This window comes from Salmo salar, chromosome 17 (genome assembly GCF_965601325.2).
Source record: "Salmo salar chromosome 17, fSalSal1, whole genome shotgun sequence".
NCBI classification, from domain to species: Eukaryota; Metazoa; Chordata; class Actinopteri; order Salmoniformes; family Salmonidae; genus Salmo; species Salmo salar.
The window spans coordinates 18,703,524-18,726,965 of NC_138307.1; the positions used below are offsets into that span (position 1 = coordinate 18,703,524).

A 23,442-nucleotide genomic window follows, 5' to 3' on the forward strand; every position below is an offset into this window, starting at 1 on the left:
ATGTGATATTTCAGTTCAACTTATTTATGCTTTGTCATTATGGGGTGTTGTTTGTAGATGGATGAGGGGGGGGGGGGGAACGATTTCATCCATTTTAGAATAAGGCTGTAACGTAACAAAGTGTGTAAAAAGTCAAGGAGTCTGAATACTTTCCGAATGCACTCTATGTCAGAAGGTATGGTACAACTCACCGGCTCTCCCTCTGGTCCCTGGGGTCCTGCTGGTCCTTTGACCCCTGGGGGCCCCATCGGTCCCATTGGCCCGGCCACTGGCTGCACCACAGAGCCATCCCCTAGCCTCACAACCTGGGCAGCTGGCCCCCCAGGGCCAGGAGGGCCACGGGGACCAGGTACGCCACGGTCCCCCTTGGAGCCTGGGTAACCGAAACCAGAACTGCCCTGTGGGAAGAAAACAATCAACCCTCTATTTAATCTGATCACTTCAATGACTAGCTAAGATGAAGTCAAATAAAAAGAAGCTGGGAAGGACAAAGTCAAAACGTACCTTCAAGCCTTTGTCTCCCTGAAAGAAAAAGGAGACAAAGACAAGTTGTTTGTAATGTTGGAACTATTACATGTGTCTCAGAGGCATATATGTGGTCTGTCTGAATCAGATGTAATCAGCTATGGGGGTCATCAGTTATAGGGGGTGTATAACAAACACACAGTAGTGTGCCAGGCAGCATGCAGTACCTTTTCTCCACGTTCTCCTCCGCCTGATGAGGAAGAGGCAGAGCTGGAGAAAGACCCCGAGTCCCCCTTTGGCCCGGCGGGACCTCTGTCCCCTGGACTGCCCTTCTCCCCTCTGTCCCCCTTCTCCCTGTTAGAACCAGTAGGGCCTGGCGATACACAGAGAGACACAGAGAGAGGGAGATAGACACGGAGAGAGAGACAGAGAGAGGGAGAGAGACACAGAGAGAGGGAGAGAGACACAGAGAGAGGGAGATAGACACGGAGAGAGAGAGACAGAGAGAGGGAGAGAGACACAGAGAGAAGGAGAGAGAGACACAGAGAGAGAGAGACAGAGAGGGAGAGACACAGAGAGAGGGAGAGTTGGGTGTTAGAATAGACGTCAGAAGTAACATCCTGGTCATCATCGGCATGAATGTTGCTGTCATCATCACTATCAATAGCATCCTCTATCCTCAGTTAGCATCCTACTACCTTTGTCCTCCCCTTCCACAGAGTTTCATGCCTACCTACTCCACAGAGTTCCATTCCAAACTACTCCACAAAGTTCCATGCCAATCTACTCCACAGTTCCATGCCAATCTACTCCACAGTTCCATGCCAACCTGCTCCACAGTTCCATGCCAATCTACTCCACAGAGTTCCATGCCAATCTATTCCACAGAGTTCCATGCCAATCTATTCCACAGAGTTCCATGCCAACCTGCTCCACAGAGTTTCATGCCAACCTGCTCCACAGAGTTTCATGCCAACCTACTCCACACAGTTCCATGCCAACCTACTCCACACAGTTCCATGCCAACCTACTCCACACAGTTCCATGCAGACAGGACATGCTGAGGAGAGCATGATGAGATCTCATCAACCTAGTCCAGTGAAGCTTCCCTGAATTCTGACATGGAGTGGTAAGGGTATACTGTCCTGGAAATCAGGGACTGGTTGTCAGGGAACTCCACTGGACCTCATTGGAGAGTGTTTATAATATAGCCAATCAGACAGACGGACGGACAGATAAAGTTTCCAGTGACCTACCTGGTTGACCTCCTGACCCTTGTCTGGACTCTACTGAGGTCTGATGATTCCTGTCACCTACAGTCAATCAACATCAACACAAACACACTTTCACCTGCATGCCTAGTTCGTACACTAGAAAACACTAACAATGATCAACAATCCCCTGGCGGGTAGGAGCGTTGGGCCAGTAACCGAAAGGTTGCTGGATCGAATCCCCGAGCTGACAAGTACGAAATATGTCGTTCTGCCCCTGAGCAAGGTAGTTAACCCAGGCACCAGTGACGTGGATGTCGACCCCCCCCCCCCTGGGTTAAATGAGGAAGACACATTTCAGTCGAATACATTCAGTTGTACAACTGACTAGGTATCACTGTTTCCTTTTCCTTTACAATCAGCCACTCTTGAAGGAAAATGTGGCTCAGTTGGTAGAGCATGGTGTTTGCAACGCCATGGTTGTGGGTTCGAATCCCACGGGGGACCAGTACGGGGAAAAAAATGTATGAAATGTATGCATTCACTACTGTAAGTCGCTCTGGATAAGAGCGTCTGCTAAATGACTAAAATGTAAATGTAAAATGTAATGTCTACTTTCTCCACTAGAAGGTGCTAGTGTGCTGTATATCCCAGCATACCGTATGTAATGAGCAACAAGGTTCTCAAGTAGTGTGGTATTACACTAGGTACATATTTCCATGACAGATAGTTTCACAGTTTTTACATCAACGGTTTTTGTTAGCACTGCAGTTACACTAAATATAGCTTGGTTGGTTGACTATTATATGCGCATTTTCAATAAACCTAAGTAATATTTTGGAGGATAACTTTACAGATGATGTCATCATTGTTCGACTCAGCCCACTGACCTGTCTCTGAGAGCCTGTCGCTCACTGATGATGTCAGAGGGGGCTCTGGCACCGGTCGGAGAGATGGAGGGGTGGTCTGACAGGAGGGAAGAGAGGGAGGAGAGGAAGGTTAGACAGGACAGACAGACCCTGATCCAATACTTTCACAGTAAATCCTTCCTTCTATTTCCACATCACAGAATAGATTAACAGGACAACATAGGATAAAGAAGATACCATTACAGTTTTGCCGGTCTCTCTTCTGTCCTCATCCCCACTGCCAAAGTCACCTGAGGCCTGAGAGAGAGACAGCAAGACAAACAGAGACAAGTCAAGGCATTTGAGAAAACGTTAGTTGACATGAATCACATCATATTCCTACTAAACTGTGTCTGGTTCTACAGTCTAAATCACTCACAGCGTCTGAGTCATCATCGTCTTCACAGAGTAGCTCAGCTGCTCGAGGGTTACCCACCACGTTCAGCTCAGCGATCGCCCCCTGCACAACACGCACAGACACACAGACACAGGCACACACACAGAGACACAGACAAACACACTGATGGCTGTGAGAAAGGAGATACTGTATAGCCATTGGGGCAGTATGAATTTAAATGATGCTAGTCAGGATCAAAGCCATTAATATACAATAAAATGTAAAGACAATGTGTCTGACTGACCGTGGCCTTACTAACTCAGAACAGACAGAGTCTTGCTGAAACAACAGACCGGGTTCTAAATCTCTCCCAGGGGGCTGTCTAGTTAGACTATGAGAATGCATGTTTCAACACACTGTGTGTTAAAAACAGCAGGTGTGAGTAAGATGAAACCTAAACCCACACGTTGTTCGGGGGTAAATCCCTCACTAATCGCTCCCTCAGGAATCTGTCAGGTATGTGTCACTGGCAACAGGAAAGCCAGACAGCCAGTCACATCTCACTAACAGCACCACTAACCCCTCCTCCCTCTAGTAAATCTATTAGCTGACCTGTCCTGTTGTCTGGCCTTTCAACTTTGACCCCTCAGCATAGTCACTGACCCGTCTAACCACATGTGATGGTCACATGGGGTTTGACACCAGAGCGAGGGTTGAGAGTGGGGGTGCAGAACGACAGAGACTTTAGGGGAAGAGTTATACCAATGTTTTACATGAGGGAACAATAAAGATATTTTACATGAGGAAAGAATAAAGATATTTTACAAGAGGGAACCATGAAGATGTTTTACATGAGGGAACAATAAAGTTAGAGGTAAATATGTGTGGTCAGGTCAGCATTAGAGGTGTGGTTGGTGATCCATACTGTACCTCAAACCTGTCAGGGTCCGCGCCTCCCGCCTGACCCACGAAGATGCCCGCCCCCCTGTCCAGCTCCATGTCATCCGGCGAGCGCTCCAACTTCACCGTCTTCCCAGAGGCGTCGCACCCCATGAAGAAGGTCACCTGATCATTGAACACGGACAGAGAGAACTTGGTCCAGGAGACTAGGTCCAGGGAGGGTACGGTGAAACTAGCGGCCAGGTACGAGGCCTCAGAGTCGGGCTCTGTGTAGTAGAACAGAATCTTCTGATTCCTGCCGTCAGCGTCCGGGGCGCTCAGCTTCACCCCCACGTACATGAACTTCTGGGAGGCGTCTGTGATGGAGAAGAGGACCCCGGGGCTGGAGGGGATGATTTGGAAGACCAGGGAGAAGTCTCTGTAGAAGGGGTTGGGGAGGTGGGCCAGGGCCGGCTGTCCCGCAGCAGTCAGCCCGTCCAGCCCTCCGAAGTAGTAGGCGGGTTTCCCACCCGGACCGGCCCGGGATTCATCAGGAGGCAGGTCTCCAATCAGCTGCAGTAGAGTCACACCACCCTCTGCAGCAGGGGAGGAGACAGGACAGGAAGTGAGGTTACACACACGAAGCCAGCACTTACTGTACAGGAGTCCCATTGGCCCAGTCCAGAAACAAAGCACTAGCCCTTACTTAGGTCCCAGGGCACTGTGTAGATCTGAAAACATTGGATAGCTGTAAGCAGTATAATAAAAATAGCACCTTGCATTCTGATTTGTCCAATTCTTATAGATCTAGTCTACATGAAGTGCCTAGGGCTTCATTCAGATCTAGTCTACATGAAGTGCCTAGGGCTTCATTCAGATCTAGTCTACATAAAGTGCCCAGGACTTCTTTCAGATCTAGTCTACATTAAGTGCCCAGAGCTTCTTTCAGATCTAGTCTACATGAAGTGCCATGGGCTTCTTTCAGACTAGTCTACATGAAGTGCCTAGGACTTCTTTCAGATCTAGTCTACATGAAGTGCCTAGGGCTTCATTCAGATCTAGTCTACATGAAGTGCCTAGGGCTTCATTCAGATCTAGTCTACATGAAGTGCCTAGGACTTCTTTCAGACTAGTCTACATGAAGTGCTTAGGACTTCTTTCAGAACTAGTCTACATGAAGTGCCTAGGACTTCTTTCAGACTAGTCTACATGAAGTGCCTAGGACTTCTTTCAGACTAGTCTACATGAAGTGCCTAGGACTTCTTTCAGACTAGTCTACATGAAGTGCCTAGGACTTCTTTCAGACTAGTCTACATGAAGTGTCTAGGGCTTCTTTCAGACTAGTCTACATGAAGTGCCTAGGACTTCTTTCAGACTAGTCTACATGAAGTGCCTAGGACTTCTTTCAGACTAGTCTACATGAAGTGCCTAGGACTTCTTTCAGACTAGTCTACATGAAGTGCCTAGGACTTCTTTCAGACTAGTCTACATGAAGTGTCTAGGACTTCTTTCAGACTAGTCTACATGAAGTGTCTAGGGCTTCTTTCAGACTAGTCTACATGAAGTGTCTAGGACTTCTTTCAGACTAGTCTACATGAAGTGCCTAGGACTTCTTTCAGACTAGTCTACATGAAGTGTCTAGGACTTCTTTCAGACTAGTCTACATGAAGTGCCTAGGACTTCTTTCAGACTAGTCTACATGAAGTGTCTAGGGCTTCTTTCAGATCTAGTCTACATGAAGTGCCTAGGACTTCTTTCAGACTAGTCTACATGAAGTGCCTAGGACTTCTTTCAGACTAGTCTACATGAAGTGCCTAGGACTTCTTTCAGACTAGTCTACATGAAGTGTCTAGGGCTTCGGGACTTTGAGTTGTTTCTGGACCAGACCTTTTTTTTCAGCTCCTGTTTACGCTATGCACTTAACCACTGGTTTAGGATCAGCTATACACTCCAAAAAGGGTTATTTGGCTGTCCCCATAAGATAATCCTTTTGGGTTCCATGTAAAACCATCTGTGAAAGAGGTTCAATATGGAACCCAGAAGGGTTTTTACCTGGAACCAAAAGGGTTCTAGCTAGCATTGCAAAGGGAGGGAATATTACTGGAAACTTTAAAAGTTTACCAGTAAATTACCAGAATGTTGATATCTTTCAAGGATTTTATTTAATCTATCACAAGACATCTAGTGTCCCTTTTGGGTACTTCAGATTATCACAGGTGTCTGTAATTATCTCTGGCCCTCGTGTGACCGTACCACCTGTAACATACAGTGTATTAAATAATTAAATAAGATGATTTTCAAATAAAACATTGAATATAAAAGCTGAAAAACATTATCCAAAATATAAACCATCAATTTAGTGAATATCATTGGTGTTTAATATGAGGGTTACAGCATGAAAAATATTTCAGATTTTTTTTTACACACTTTTATTTATTTTACTATACATTTGTTGACACTGTTTCAGTGTCAAACTGGTGGCAGTTTGAGTCTATAGTTGTAGTTGTACGAGTTGTACGAGTCTATAGTTGTACGAGTTGCAGAGTTTCATTATTTAGGCTATTTTCTTTTGAACCAGATAGTCTATATACTAGAAACCTGTGGCCAATATGGAAACAGATATAAAAATAAAAAAAATCCTATATTTTGTAAAAGTTATTCAAGTATAAATTACCAAAGTTATGATAGATTGCCATATATTTTCTGTTAATAACCAAAAATGACTGAAGATTCCGGTAACTTTGGTAAACTACTGGTAGCTTTGCGACCCTAGTTCTACCTAGAATCAAAAAGGGTTCTACTATGGGGACAGCCGAACAATCATTTCAGCTACTAGACAGCTCCTTTTTTTCTAAGCCTGTACCATCTTCCTTTACCATACCCCCAAACTTAACCCTCAGCTAAACAGCCAAACTGATCCTGAGTCAGTTGTTAAGGGCATAGAGTAAGCATACACAGAGTACTTTATCATTGACATGAGGTTACCGAAGGGTACAAGGGCACAGTGCAGTAGCAGATTAGAAAGCATCATGTCTTGATTGGTGTGCTGTGCTTCACCAAGTGACTTAGCCGTGATGAGTGCCTCAGGTCATACCCATACATGTGCAGTGGAGAAAACAACATAGCCACTGGGCAAAAACTGGTTGAATCAACGTTGTTTCCACATCGTTTCAACAAAAAAAATGATATGTGATGATGTTGAATCAAAGTGGAAAACTGATTGGATTTGAAAAAATTCATCAACGTAAGGGAATTTAGTCTTTATTTAACCCAACTTTTAACTAAAACCCAATGACATGGTGAAATGTTTTGTTGATTTCACGTTGAATTCACGTTACCTGACAACTCAACCAAATGTAAATCAAAACTAGACGTTGAACTGAAGTATGTGCCCAGTGAGTACCAACTCGTGACCTAAAGAAAAGTCAGCGAAATGTCAGCAAAGGTCTGTTGCAGAGTGAAATATCAAACCTCAGACCACATGGACCAACCCCAGTAGACTCAATAGGGCTTCAGACTCAATAGGGTTTCAGACTATTAGTTAATGGTTCAACCTCACCTAGGACAGGTCAAAACGTTCACGGATCTACAGTATGCAGTTAATGATGAACCCTTCTATGTTTCTATGATGGGCGATAGCAGATCTCGTGACAGCTCACATTATCTTTCAAGTGCAGCAGTAACCCTGATTGACCAAGCTAGGTAGTAGATGTAAAATAAAAGCAGAAATAAACCTTTATGGAGAGAGTTTTGGGGTTCAGCAGGCAAAGACTGTGTCAAATGAACTTGGGCTGTTTTAGCATGGAAAAACGTCTGACTGTAATCCAGTTCCCATGGACTCAAATAGCCTAGAGGGAAATGAGGAAGTTACATGAGACTAACCATCATATTCACATGAAATAGCACCTCTAGGGAACTAAACACTGGACAGACAGACATCCTCTCATGGGTGAACTGTCAGAGTAGATTTATGACAGCTGTTTACAGAAAAGCCCACACTGTACAATGTGAATGTCACATGAACCAGAGATACTTGAGATTTCCTATCCCTCCAGTGATGTAAACTTAAACAGGGGAAGTGAACTCCCTAACACAGTCATTTAGTCTCAGAGGATCTAGATTGAACCATGAGCGTCATAATCTTCGTCTTCTTCTGAGGAGTAAGAAATATCGGACCAATACACAGCGTGGTAAGTGTCCATACTTATACTTTTAACCGTGAACACTAAAGGAAACCGACCGACAGTCCTGTAAGGCTACACAGCTCTACATAGAAACAACCACCCACAAACACAAGAGAAAATAAACCCACTTAAATATGGCCTCCAATTAGAAGCAACGACAACCAGCTGCTTCTAATTGGAGGTCGTTCCCAAAACTAACATAGAAATAGACAAACTAGAAAACCCGCATAGAAATAGAAAACATAGAACATAAACCAAAAACCCCGAAACACACAAAACAAACACACCCCTGCCACGTCCTGACCAACTCAATAACAAAATGACCCCTTACTGGCCAGGACATGACAATGAGGAGTTATTCCAATAGCTAATAGTGTATCCTAAAGGGGATCTAACTTCGCAATGGCCAATGGTCATTCATAAGTAAGTGCAATATCATATAATACTTAAGCAATAAGGCACGAGGGGGTGTGGTATATGGGCAATATACCACGGATATGGGCTGTTCTTACGCACAACGCAACGTGGAGTGCCTGGATACAGCCATTAGCCGTGGTATATTGGCCATATACCACAAACCCCCGAGGTGCCTTATTGCTATTATAAACTGGTTACCAACGTAATTAAAACAGTAACACCTATGGTATAGGGTCTGATATACCACGGCTGTCAGTCAATCAGCATTCAGGACTCGAACCACCCAGTTTATAATGAAGATTATACAACGGGTGGGTCTAAATGCTGAATGCTGATTGGTTAAAATCGCATTCCAGCCAGTGTCTAGTCTACAAGTTACGGGCTAAATCTATGAATGCCCTTTCAGGTGGTTGAGTAAGCCTACATTTTAAAATGCATCATGTCTCATATTAGTATCATACTTCCAGTTGTGACTTGTGTGAATGGCATTTATTTTACTATTGGATAGCACTTGGGTGCAGCCCTTGGACAACAACCAATACACAAGGACTATTGTACTACATCCTAAAATGAATTGGAACAAGAGACTCAACACTTTTTGGACTAATCCCAAACATATGTTTCCACACACTAACACAGCAACACCACTTAGTCTGTACAGTCTGTCCTCACTCCCACACCATATTGCTAAACCAGCTAGGGTCTCACTGGACACTGTTGTTATGCTATCTACATTCTAAACCTGCAAGTCAACCGAAGCTTAGCTGAAGATCCCGTGGGATTTCAGCCAATTAGTGGGAGGCAGAGAGGGCGAGGGGGAGGCAGCTTCTCATCGGAGGCACCTGCTATTGGTCCATCTGACAGGGCGCTAGGGCAGTCACAGCTGTGGCCCGGTTAGCCCAACACTAACCCAACACTACCGCAGACACTAACCCAACACTACCGCAGACACTAAGCCAACACTACCGCAGACACTAAGCCAACACTACCGCAGACACTAACCCAACACTACCGCAGACACTAACCCAACACTACCGCAGACACTAACCCAACACTACCACAGACACTACCGCAGACACTAACCCAACACTACCGCAGACACTAACCCAACACTACCGCAGACACTAAGCCAACACTACTGCAGACACTAACCCAACACTACCGCAGACACTACCGCAGACACTAACCCAACACTACCGCAGACACTAAGCCAACACTACCGCAGACCCTAAGCCAACACTACTGCAGACACTAACCCAACACTACCGCAGACACTAACCCAACACTACCGCAGACACTAACCCAACACTACCGCAGACCCTAAGCCAACACTACTGCAGACACTAACATAACACTACCGCAGACACTACCGCAGACACTAACCCAACACTACCGCAGACACTACCGCAGACACTAACCCAACACTACCGCAGACACTAACATAACACTACCGCAGACACTAACCCAACACTACCGCAGACACTAACCCAACACTACCGCAGACACTAACCCAACACTACCGCAGACACTAACATAACACTACCGCAGACACTAACCCAACACTACCGCAGACACTAACCCAACACTACCGCAGACACTAACCCAACACTACCGCAGACACTAAGCCAACACTACTGCAGACACTAACATAACACTACCGCAGACACTAAGCCAACACTACTGCAGACACTAAGCCAACACTACCGCAGACACTAACCCAACACTACTGCAGACACTAAGCCAACACTACTGCAGACACTAACCCAACACTACCGCAGACACTAACCCAACACTACCGCAGACACTAACCCAACACTACCGCAGACACTAAGCCAACACTACCGCAGACACTAACCCAACACTACCGCAGACACTAACCCAACACTACCGCAGACACTAAGCCAACACTACCGCAGACACTAACATAACACTACCGCAGACACTAACCCAACACTACCGCAGACACTAACCCAACACTACCGCAGACACTAACCCAACACTACCGCAGACACTAAGCCAACACTACCGCAGACACTAACCCAACACTACCGCAGACACTAAGTCAACACTACCGCAGACACTAAGCCAACACTACTGCAGACACTAACCCAACACTACCGCAGACACTAAGCCAACACTACCGCAGACACTAAGCCAACACTACCGCAGACACTAACCCAACACTACCGCAGACACTAACCCAACACTACCGCAGACACTAACCCAACACTACCGCAACACTACCGCAGACACTAACCCAACACTACCGCAGACACTACCCCAACACTACTGCAGACAGTAACCCAACACTACCGCAACACTACCGCAGACACTAACCCAACACTACTGCAGACACTAACCCAACACTACTGCAGACACTAACCCAACACTACCGCAGACACTAAGCCAACAATACCGCAGACACTAACCCAACACTACCGCAACACTACCGCAGACACTAAGCCAACACTACCGCAGACACTAACCCAACACTACCCCAACACTACCGCAGACACTAACCCAACACTACCGCAACACTACCGCAGACACTAACCCAACACTACCGCAGACACTAACCCAACACTACTGCAGACACTAACCCAACACTACCGTAGGCACTAACCCAACACTACCGCAGACACTAACCCAACACTACCGCAGACACTAAGCCAACACTACTGCAGACACTAACCCAACACTACTGCAGACACTAACCCAACACTACCGCAGACACTAACCCAACACTACCGCAGACACTAACCCAACACTACCGCAGACACTAACCCAACACTACTGCAGACACTAACCCAACACTACCGCAGACACTAACCCAACACTACCGCAGACACTAAGCCAACACTACCGCAGACACTAACCCAACACTACCGCAACACTACCGCAGACACTAACCCAACACTACCGCAGATACTACCCCAACACTACTGCAGACAGTAACCCAACACTACCGCAACACTACCGCAGACACTAACCCAACACTACTGCAGACACTAACCCAACACTACTGCAGACACTAACCCAACACTACTGCAGACACTAACCCAACACTACCGCAGACACTACCGCAGACACTAACCCAACACTACCGCAGACACTAACCCAACACTACCGCAGACACTAAGCCAACACTACTGCAGACACAAACATAACACTACCGCAGACACTAACCCAACACTACCGCAGACACTAACCCAACACTACCGCAGACACTAACCCAACACTACCGCAGACCCTAAGCCAACACTACCGCAGACACTAACCCAACACTACTGCAGACACTAACATAACACTACTGCAGACACTAACCCAACACTACCGCAGACACTAACCCAACACTACCGCAGACACTAACCCAACACTACCGCAGACCCTAAGCCAACACTACTGCAGACACTAACCCAAAACTACTGCAGACACTAACACAACACTACTGCAGACACTAACCCAACACTACCGCAGACACTAACCCAACACTACCGCAGACACTAACCCAACACTACCGCAGACACTAACCCAACACTACCGCAGACACTAACCCAACACTACTGCAGACACTAACCCAACACTACCGCAGACACTAACCCAACACTACCGCAGACACTAACCCAACACTACCGCAGACACTAACCCAACACTACCGCAGACCCTAACCCAACACTACCGCAGACACTAACCCAACACTACCGCAGACACTAACCCAACACTACCGCAGACACTAACCCAACACTACCGCAGACACTAACCCAACACTACCGCAGACACTAACCCAACACTACCGCAGACACTAACCCAACACTACCGCAGACACTAACCCAACACTACCGCAGACACTAAGCCAACACTACCGCAGACACTAACCCAACACTACCGCAGACACTAACCCAACACTACCGCAGACACTAACCCAACACTACCGCAGACACTAACCCAACACTACCGCAGACACTAACCCAACACTACCGCAGGCACTAAGCCAACACTACCGCAGACACTAACCCAACACTACCGCAGACACTAAGCCAACACTACCGCAGACACTAACCCAACACTACCGCAGACACTAACCCAACACTACCGCAGACACTAAGCCAACACTACCGCAGACACTAACCCAACACTACCGCAGACACTAACCCAACACTACCGCAGACACTAAGCCAACACTACCGCAGACACTAACCCAACACTACCGCAGACACTAACCCAACACTACCGCAGACACTAACCCAACACTACCGCAGACACTAACCCAACACTACCGCAGACACTAACCCAACACTACCGCAGACACTAACCCAACACTACCGCAGACACTAAGCCAACACTACCGCAGACACTAACCCAACACTACCGCAGACACTAACCCAACACTACCGCAGACACTAACCCAACACTACCGCAGACACTAACCCAACACTACCGCAGACACTAACCCAACACTACCGCAGACACTAAGCCAACACTACCGCAGACACTAACCCAACACTACCGCAGACACTAACCCAACACTACCGCAGACACTAACCCAACACTACCGCAGACACTAACCCAACACTACCGCAGACACTAACCCAACACTACCGCAGACACTAAGCCAACACTACTGCAGACACTAACCCAACACTACCGCAGACACTAACCCAACACTACCGCAGACACTAACCCAACACTACCGCAGACACTAACCCAACACTACCGCAGACACTAACCCAACACTACCGCAACACTACCGCAGACACTAACCCAACACTACCCCAACACTACTGCAGACAGTAACCCAACACTACCGCAACACTACCGCAGACACTAACCCAACACTACTGCAGACACTAACCCAACACTACCGCAGACACTAACCCAACACTACCGCAGACACTAAGCCAACACTACCGCAGACACTAACCCAACACTACCGCAGACACTAACCCAACACTACCGCAACACTACCGCAGACACTAAGCCAACACTACCGCAGACACTAACCCAACACTACCCCAACACTACCGCAGACACTAACCCAACACTATCGCAACACTACCGCAGACACTAACTCAACACTACCGCAGACACTAACCCAACACTACTGCAGACACTAACCCAACACTACCGTAGGCACTAACCCAACACTACCGCAGACACTAACCCAACACTACCGCAGACACTAAGCCAACACTACTGCAGACACTAACCCAACACTACTGCAGACACTAACCCAACACTACCGCAGACACTAACCCAACACTACCGCAGACACTAACCCAACACTACCGCAGACACTAAGCCAACACTACTGCAGACACTAAGCCAACACTACCACAGACACTAACCCAACACTACCGCAACACTACCGCAGACACTAACCCAACACTACCACAGACACTACCCCAACACTACTGCAGACAGTAACCCAACACTACCGCAACACTACCGCAGACACTAACCCAACACTACTGCAGACACTAACCCAACACTACTGCAGACACTAACCCAACACTACCGCAGACACTAAGCCAACACTACCGCAGACACTAACCCAACACTACCGCAGACACTAAGCCAACACTACTGCAGACACTAACCCAACACTACCGCAGACACTAACCCAACACTACCGCAGACACTAACCCAACACTACCGCAGACACTAAGCCAACACTACCGCAGACACTAACCCAACACTACTGCAGACACTAACCCAACACTACCGCAGACACTAAGCCAACACTACCGCAGACACTAACATAACACTACCGCAGACACTAACCCAACACTACCGCAGACACTAACCCAACACTACCGCAGACACTAACCCAACACTACCGCAGACACTAACCCAACACTACCGCAGACACTAACCCAACACTACCGCAGACACTAACCCAACACTACCGCAGACACTAAGCCAACACTACTGCAGACACTAACCCAACACTACCGCAGACACTAAGCCAACACTACCGCAGACACTAACCCAACACTACCGCAGACACTAACCCAACACTACCGCAGACACTAACCCAACACTACCGCAGACACTAACCCAACACTACCGCAACACTACCGCAGACACTAACCCAACACTACCGCAGACACTACCCCAACACTACTGCAGACAGTAACCCAACACTACCGCAACACTACCGCAGACACTAACCCAACACTACTGCAGACACTAACCCAACACTACCGCAGACACTAACCCAACACTACCGCAGACACTAAGCCAACACTACCGCAGACACTAACCCAACACTACCGCAACACTACCGCAGACACTAAGCCAACACTACCGCAGACACTAACCCAACACTACCCCAACACTACCGCAGACACTAACCCAACACTACCGCAACACTACCGCAGACACTAACCCAACACTACCGCAGACACTAACCCAACACTACTGCAGACACTAACCCAACACTACCGTAGGCACTAACCCAACACTACCGCAGACACTAACCCAACACTACCGCAGACACTAAGCCAACACTACTGCAGACACTAACCCAACACTACTGCAGACACTAACCCAACACTACCGCAGACACTAACCCAACACTACCGCAGACACTAACCCAACACTACCGCAGACACTAACCCAACACTACGCAGACACTAACCCAACACTACCGCAGACACTAACCCAACACTACCGCAGACACTAAGCCAACACTACCGCAGACACTAACCCAACACTACCGCAACACTACCGCAGACACTAACCCAACACTACCGCAGACACTACCCCAACACTACTGCAGACAGTAACCCAACACTACCGCAACACTACCGCAGACACTAACCCAACACTACTGCAGACACTAACCCAACACTACTGCAGACACTAACCCAACACTACCGCAGACACTAACCCAACACTACCGCAGACACTAACCGCAGACACTAACCCAACACTACCGCAGACACTAACCCAACACTACCGCAGACACTAAGCCAACACTACTGCAGACACAAACATAACACTACCGCAGACACTAACCCAACACTACCGCAGACACTAACCCAACACTACCGCAGACACTAACCCAACACTACCGCAGACCCTAAGCCAACACTACCGCAGACACTAACCCAACACTACTGCAGACACTAACATAACACTACTGCAGACACTAACCCAACACTATCGCAGACACTAACCCAACACTACCGCAGACACTAACCCAACACTACCGCAGACCCTAAGCCAACACTACTGCAGACACTAACCCAAAACTACTGCAGACACTAACATAACACTACCGCAGACACTAACCCAACACTACCCCAACACTACCGCAGACACTAACCCAACACTACCGCAACACTACCGCAGACACTAACCCAACACTACCGCAGACACTAACCCAACACTACTGCAGACACTAACCCAACACTACCGTAGGCACTAACCCAACACTACCGCAGACACTAACCCAACACTACCGCAGACACTAAGCCAACACTACTGCAGACACTAACCCAACACTACTGCAGACACTAAGCCAACACTACCGCAGACACTAACCCAACACTACCGCAGACACTAACCCAACACTACTGCAGACACTACCCCAACACTACTGCAGACACTAACCCCTACCGTAGGCACTAACCCAACACTACCGCAGACACTAACCCAACACTACTGCAGACACTACCGCAGACACTAACCCAACACTACCGCAGACACTACCCCAACACTACTGCAGACACTAACCCAACACTACCGTAGGCACTAACCCAACACTACCGAAGACACTAACCCAACACTACCGCAACACTACCGCAGACACTAACCCAACACTACCGCAGACACTACCCCAACACTACTGCAGACACTAACCCAACACTACCGCAGACACTAACCCAACACTACCGCAGACACTAACCCAACACTACCGCAACACTACCGCAGACACTAACCCAACACTACCGCAGACACTAACCCAACACTACCGCAGACACTACCACGCAGACACTAACCCAACACTACCGCAGACACTAACCCAACACTACCGCAGACACTAACCCAACACTACCGCAGACACTAACCCAACACTACTGCAGACACTACCCCAACACTACTGCAGACACTAACCCCTACCGTAGGCACTAACCCAACACTACCGCAGACACTAACCCAACACTACTGCAGACACTACCGCAGACACTAACCCAACACTACCGCAGACACTAACCCAACACTACTGCAGACACTAACCCAACACTACCGCAGACACTAACCCAACACTACCGCAGACACTACCAACACTACCCAACACTACCGCAGACACTAACCCAACACTACCGCAGACACTAACCCAACACTACCGCAGACACTAACCCAACACTACCGCAGACACTAACCCAACACTACCGCAGACACTAACCCAACACTACCGCAACACTACCCAGACACTAACCCAACACTACCGCAGACACTAACCCAACACTACCGCAGACACTAACCCAACACTACTGCAGACACTAACCCAACACTACCGTAGGCACTAACCCAACACTACCGCAGACACTAACCCAACACTACCGCAGACACTAACCCAACACTACCGCAGACACTAACCCAACACTACCGCAGACACTAACCCAACACTACCGCAGACACTAACCCAACACTACTGCAGACACTAACCCAACACTACCGCAGACACTAACCCAACACTACCGCAGACACTAACCCAACACTACCGCAGACACTAAGCCAACACTACCACAGACACTAACCCAACACTACCGCAACACTACCGCAGACACTAACCCAACACTACCACAGACACTACCCCAACACTACTGCAGACAGTAACCCAACACTACCGCAACACTACCGCAGACACTAACCCAACACTACTGCAGACACTAACCCAACACTACTGCAGACACTAACCCAACACTACCGCAGACACTAAGCCAACACTACCGCAGACACTAACCCAACACTACCGCAACACTACCGCAGACACTAAGCCAACACTACCGCAGACACTAACCCAACACTACCCCAACACTACCGCAGACACTAACCCAACACTACCGCAACACTACCGCAGACACTAACCCAACACTACCGCAGACACTAACCCAACACTACTGCAGACACTAACCCAACACTACCGTAGGCACTAACCCAACACTACCGCAGACACTAACCCAACACTACCGCAGACACTAAGCCAACACTACTGCAGACACTAACCCAACACTACTGCAGACACTAAGCCAACACTACCGCAGACACTAAGCCAACACTACCGCAGACACTAACCCAACACTACTGCAGACACTACCCCAACACTACTGCAGACACTAACCCCTACCGTAGGCACTAACCCAACACTACCGCAGACACTAACCCAACACTACTGCAGACACTACCGCAGACACTAACCCAACACTACCGCAGACACTACCCCAACACTACTGCAGACACTAACCCAACACTACCGTAGGCACTAACCCAACACTACCGAAGACACTAACCCAACACTACCGCAACACTACCGCAGACACTAACCCATCACTACCGCAGACACTACCCCAACACTACTGCAGACACTAACCCAACACTACCGTAGGCACTAACCCAACACTACCGCAGACACTAACCCAACACTACCGCAACACTACCACAGACACTAACCCAACACTACCGCAGACACTAACCCAACACTACCGCAACACTACCGCAGACACTAACCCAACACTACTGCAGACACTAACCCAACACTACCGCAGACACTAACCCAACACTACCGCAGACACTAACCCAACACTACCGCAGACACTAACCCAACACTACCGCAGACACTACCCCAACACTACCGCAGACACTAACCCAACACTACTGCAGACACTACCCCAACACTACTGCAGACACTAACCCCTACCGTAGGCACTAACCCAACACTACCGCAGACACTAACCCAACACTACTGCAGACACTACCGCAGACACTAACCCAACACTACCGCAGACACTACCCCAACACTACTGCAGACACTAACCCAACACTACCGTAGGCACTAACCCAACACTACCGAAGACACTAACCCAACACTACCGCAACACTACCGCAGACACTAACCCAACACTACCGCAGACACTACCCCAACACTACTGCAGACACTAACCCAACACTACCGTAGGCACTAACCCAACACTACCGCAGACACTAACCCAACACTACCGCAACACTACCACAGACACTAACCCAACACTACCGCAGACACTAACCCAACACTACCGTAGACACTAACCCAACACTACTGCAGACACTAACCCATCACTACCGTAGGCACTAACCCAATACTACTGCAGACACTAACCCAACACTACCGCAGACACTAACCCAACACTACCGCAGACACTACCCCAACACTACCGCAGACACTAACCCAACACTACCGCAGACACTACCCCAACACTACTGCAGACACTAACCCAACACTACTGCAGACACTAACCCAACACTACTGCAGACTCTAACCCAACACTACTGCAGACACTAACCCAACACTACTGCAGACACTAACCCAACACTACCGCAGACACTAACCCAACATTACCGCAGACACTAACCCAACACTACCGCAGACACTAACCCAACACTACCCCAACACTACCGCAGACACTAACCCAACACTACTCGCAGACACTAACCCAACACTACCGCAGACACTAACCCAACACTACCGCAGACACTAACCCAACACTACCGCAGACACTAACCCAACACTACCGCAACACTACCGCAGACACTAACCCAACACTACTGCAGACACTAACCCAACACTACCGCAGACACTAATCCAACACTACCGCAGACACTAACCCAACACTACCGCAACACTACCGCAGACACTAACCTAACACTACTGCAGACACTAACCCAACACTACCGCAGACACTAACCCAACACTAACCCGAGTCACAAAAGAGCCTCAGGGAGTAACTGATTTCTGTCTACCGAACATAACAAGGAACGATAATGAAAAAGATAGATAAGAGAGGCAGAACAAAAGAGGAATATGGAATGTATCCACTATAGCTGTCAGAAAGTATTGCCAGTTACATATCAGCCATGTTTAGCCAACATGGATGTCATAATAGAGAATCCATTGACTCACTCACTTGTACTGCACTATACAAAATCAACTGGGACTGAGTTGCACTGCATTGAATGGGGATTCCCAATCCCATGCAGGCAGATGGCCTGTTGACAGAGGAGAACATGGGAACACCACCACCACAAGCCAGGATCACATTTCATTTCAGTCATTTAGCAGCTGAGCCACATGGGATCAGGGTGGCTGGCCAGGCAGGCAGCTTCTCTTCCCTGTTCCCAATCTGACATTATTCCATGATTCTCCACACTGGTCTGATCCTTCACGCTATCCTGGCAATGCTCAGAGACGTTCCACAGCACTGCAGTAATAGGGAACCTTACAGCATTCCAGGGATTCCCAGTCAGACATAGATTAAGGGAATATCCTGTCGATTACGTACTGCAGATGTCCCATCCCAATAGGGAATATATTCCCACGTCCCCCAGATTGGGGAATCCATGGCCTACAGTGCACATTTTAAATATGCAAAAAAAATCTAAAAACCTGTTCTTGCTTTGTCATTATGGGGTATTGTGTGTAGATTGATGAGGAAAATAAACAATTTAATCAATTTTAGAATAAGATTGTAATGTGGAAAAAGTGAAGGGGTCTGAATACTGAATGCACTGTATGTCTGTCAGCTGAGCTTATTCACCTGATAGTCACCTGATCTCTGTATGTCACCTGCCATATCGTGAACTTCCATATTTGGAGTAACATGGCAGCATCATTTTGTGAAGTGAGTGGCCTAAACAATGCATGCACTGACCGTAGAATGTCATGCACAAACTAAAGAATCCAAAACAAAACTAGGATGTGTGTGTGTGTGTGTGTGTGTGTGTGTGTGTGTGTGTGTGTGTGTGTGTGTGTGTGTGTGTGTGTGTGTGTGTGTGTGTGTCTATGCATGTGAAAGTGGGCCATGTGGGAATCCAATAAGCTTTGTTAAGTACAGTACCCAGTGTCTGGGCCCAGAGCCCAGCACAACAGGCCTGCCAGTCTAAACATGCTGAAGTGGCTCGGGACGAGGGCTAACGACTGGCTCTCAGACCATGACTAATCATTTAATATGTCCAGGAGGAAGGTTTGCGTGCAACACATACATTGAGAAAACTAGTTGGAGCTGATGTGTGGTGGGTGGTTTCTGTAAGGCACAAAATGGCTGCCATGTTGTATCACCCAGGTAGGTCCTAGTGGATGAGGGTGAGTTACGGTATGAAGTACTTTTAGACATGATGGAAAGCACTATACGAATACAATCTAGAAAAAACGTGAGATATCTTGTAGCTACAAAAATCCTGCTTGCCAATGAATACATACACCAACCTGCAGTCATTCATATCCATAACAATACATTACACTGAGAATGAATCAATCTTCCTTAGTGAATAAAATAAACAGTTACATTTATGTCAATGTTGAAATTTCATATATTTAGCTGTATATACAGTGCATTCAGAAAGTATTCAGACCCCTTGACTTTTTCAACATTTTGTTACGTTACAGCCTTATTCTAAAATAGATTTAAAAAAATGTTTCCCTCATCAATCTACACACAATACCCCAGAATGACTTGTGTCTAAAAAGGTTTAGACATTTTAGCAAATGTATTAAAAAAAAATTAAAAACAATATGACATTTACATAAGTATTCATACCCTTTACTCGATTACAGCCTCAAGTCTTCTTGGGTATGACGCTACAAGCTTGGCACACCTGTATTTGGGGAGTTTCTCCCATTTTTCTCTTAAGAGCCTCTCAAGCTCTGTCAGGTTGGATGGGGAGCGTCGCTGCACCGCTATTTTCAGGTCTCTCCAGAGATGTTCGATTGGGTTCAAGTCTGGGCTCTGGCTGGGCCACTCAAGGACATTCTGAGGCCCTTCCTGAAAACTCTTCTGCGTTGTCTTGGCTGTGTGCTTAGGATCGTTGTCTTTCTGGAAGGTGAACGTTCACCCCAGTCTGAGGTCCTGAGTGCTCTGGAGCAGGTTTTGATCAAGGATCTCTCTGTACTTTGCTCCATTCATCTTTCCCTCGATCCTGACTAGTCTCCCAGTCTCTGCCGCTGAAAAACATCCCCACAGCATGATGCTGCTACCACCATGCTTCACCGTAGGGATGGTGCCAGGTTTCCTCCAGACATGACGCTTGGCATTTAGGCCAAAGAGTTTAATCTTGGTTTCCATCAGACCAGAGAATCTTGTTTCTCATGGTCTGAGAGTCATTAGGCTGTCTTGCCTTTTACAGATGAGTGGTTTCCGTCTGGCCACTCTACCATAAAGGCCTGATTGGTGGAGTGCTGCAGAGAGGGTTGTCCTTCTGGTAGGTTCTCCTATCTCCATAGAGGAACTCTGCAGCTCTGTCAGAGTGACCATCGGGTTCTTTGTCACCTCCCTGACCAACGCCCTTCTCCCCCGATTGCTCAGAATAATGGAGGCCACTGTGTTCTTGGGGACCTTCAATGCTGCAGAAATGTTTTGGTTCCCTTCCCTAGATCTGTGCCTCGACACAATCCTGTCTCGGAGCTCTACGGACAACTCCTTCGACTTCATGGCTTGGTTTTTGCTCTGACCATGCACTGTCAACTGTGGGACCTTATATAGATCATGTACAATCAATTGAAATTTACCACAGGTGGACTCCAATCAAGTTGTAGAAACATCTCAAGGATGATCAATGGAAACAGGATGACTCTCATAGCAAAGGGTCTGAATACTTATGTAAATAATGTGTGTCTGTTGAGTTTTTTTGCAAAAAAAATTAAAACCTGTTTTTGCATTGTCATTATGGGGTAATATGTGTAGATTGACGAGGGGGTTGGGGGAATTATTTAATCCATTTCAGAATAAGTCTGTAATGTGACAAAATGTGGAAAAAGTCAAGGGGCCTGAATAATTTCCGTATGTACTGTATAACATAATTTTATCCCCTTGCCTCTCTATCCTATCTTCATCCTCTCCTCTTCACTTCTGTTCCTCTTATAACAAGCCAAGAGGGCGTACCTAAAATGTCCAGCAACCCAAACATTGACTCAACTACAGTCCGTCTAGTTACCTCATGTCTGGGTTTCACTCTATTTTATATAAACTTAGGTATGTCACAGTGAACAATAAAAACTGTTAAAAGAACGCTACCTCGTTGTAAAAGTCTTCATTGCCTCGAGACCGTGCTGAAGAAATGGTGCTGTTCTCTTCGTCTGAAAACTGTAATAAGTAATTGTTTGGGAAAATGAGAAGGCCTACTAACTGTGTGCAAAGAGCAACAGAAAACTATTTTCCTAATTTAATGATGCATCAGAGAGACCCAGAGGCCGAACACCAAACAACTGTTTATTGAAAACTCCAGGGTCCAAGATGACAGTGCCAAAAACTACTGTACAGACATAAGAATGTACTTTAATTACAATAATGTAAGTAGCCGGGGGCCTCCCGAGAGGCGCAGTGGTCTAAGGCTAGCTGTGCCACTAGAGATCCTGGTTTGAGTCCAGGCTCTGTCGCAGCCAGCCGAGACCGGGAGACCCATGGGGCGGTGCACAATTGGCCCAGTGTCGTCCGGGTTAGGGGAGGGTTTGGCCGGCAGGGATGTCCTTGTACCATCGCGCACTAGCGACTCCTGTGGCAGGCCGGGCACAGTGCACACTGACACGGTCGCCAGGTGCATGGTGTTTCCTCCGACACATTGTTGCGGCTGGCTTCCGGGTTAAGCAGGCATCGTGTCAAGAAGCAACCCTTGGCAGGGTTGTGTTTCAGAGGACGCACGGCTTCTGACCTTCACCTCTCCCGAGTCCGTACGGGAGTTGCAGCAATGGGACTAGACTGTAACTACCAATTGGATACCACTAAAAGTGAAACCATCATCATTGTTTATTGGTGCTAACTTGCATTGCTTGTTACAAGTGGTGA

At 47.5% G+C, this 23,442-nt stretch overlaps 1 protein-coding gene across 4 annotated transcripts in view; it reads right to left on the reverse strand.

The window, feature by feature from the left end:
- The window catches only part of LOC106593309 (uncharacterized), an 81,892-nt gene that overhangs the window by 28,057 nt on the left and 30,393 nt on the right, over nt 1-23,442 (reverse strand). For 3 of the 4 annotated variants that reach the window (XM_045699109.2, XM_045699105.2, XM_045699108.2), the window contains exons 2-9: nt 3,852-4,396; nt 2,964-3,044; nt 2,783-2,842; nt 2,567-2,642; nt 1,722-1,778; nt 693-838; nt 505-522; nt 192-398 (exon numbers count right to left, since the gene is read on the reverse strand). In XM_045699109.2, the coding sequence (XP_045555065.2) occupies nt 192-398; nt 505-522; nt 693-838; nt 1,722-1,778; nt 2,567-2,642; nt 2,783-2,842; nt 2,964-3,044; nt 3,852-4,396 (1,190 nt within the window). The remainder of the gene's footprint in view (nt 1-191; nt 399-504; nt 523-692; nt 839-1,721; nt 1,779-2,566; nt 2,643-2,782; nt 2,843-2,963; nt 3,045-3,851; nt 4,397-23,442) is intronic. The other variant, XM_045699107.2, reaches the window with a different exon arrangement.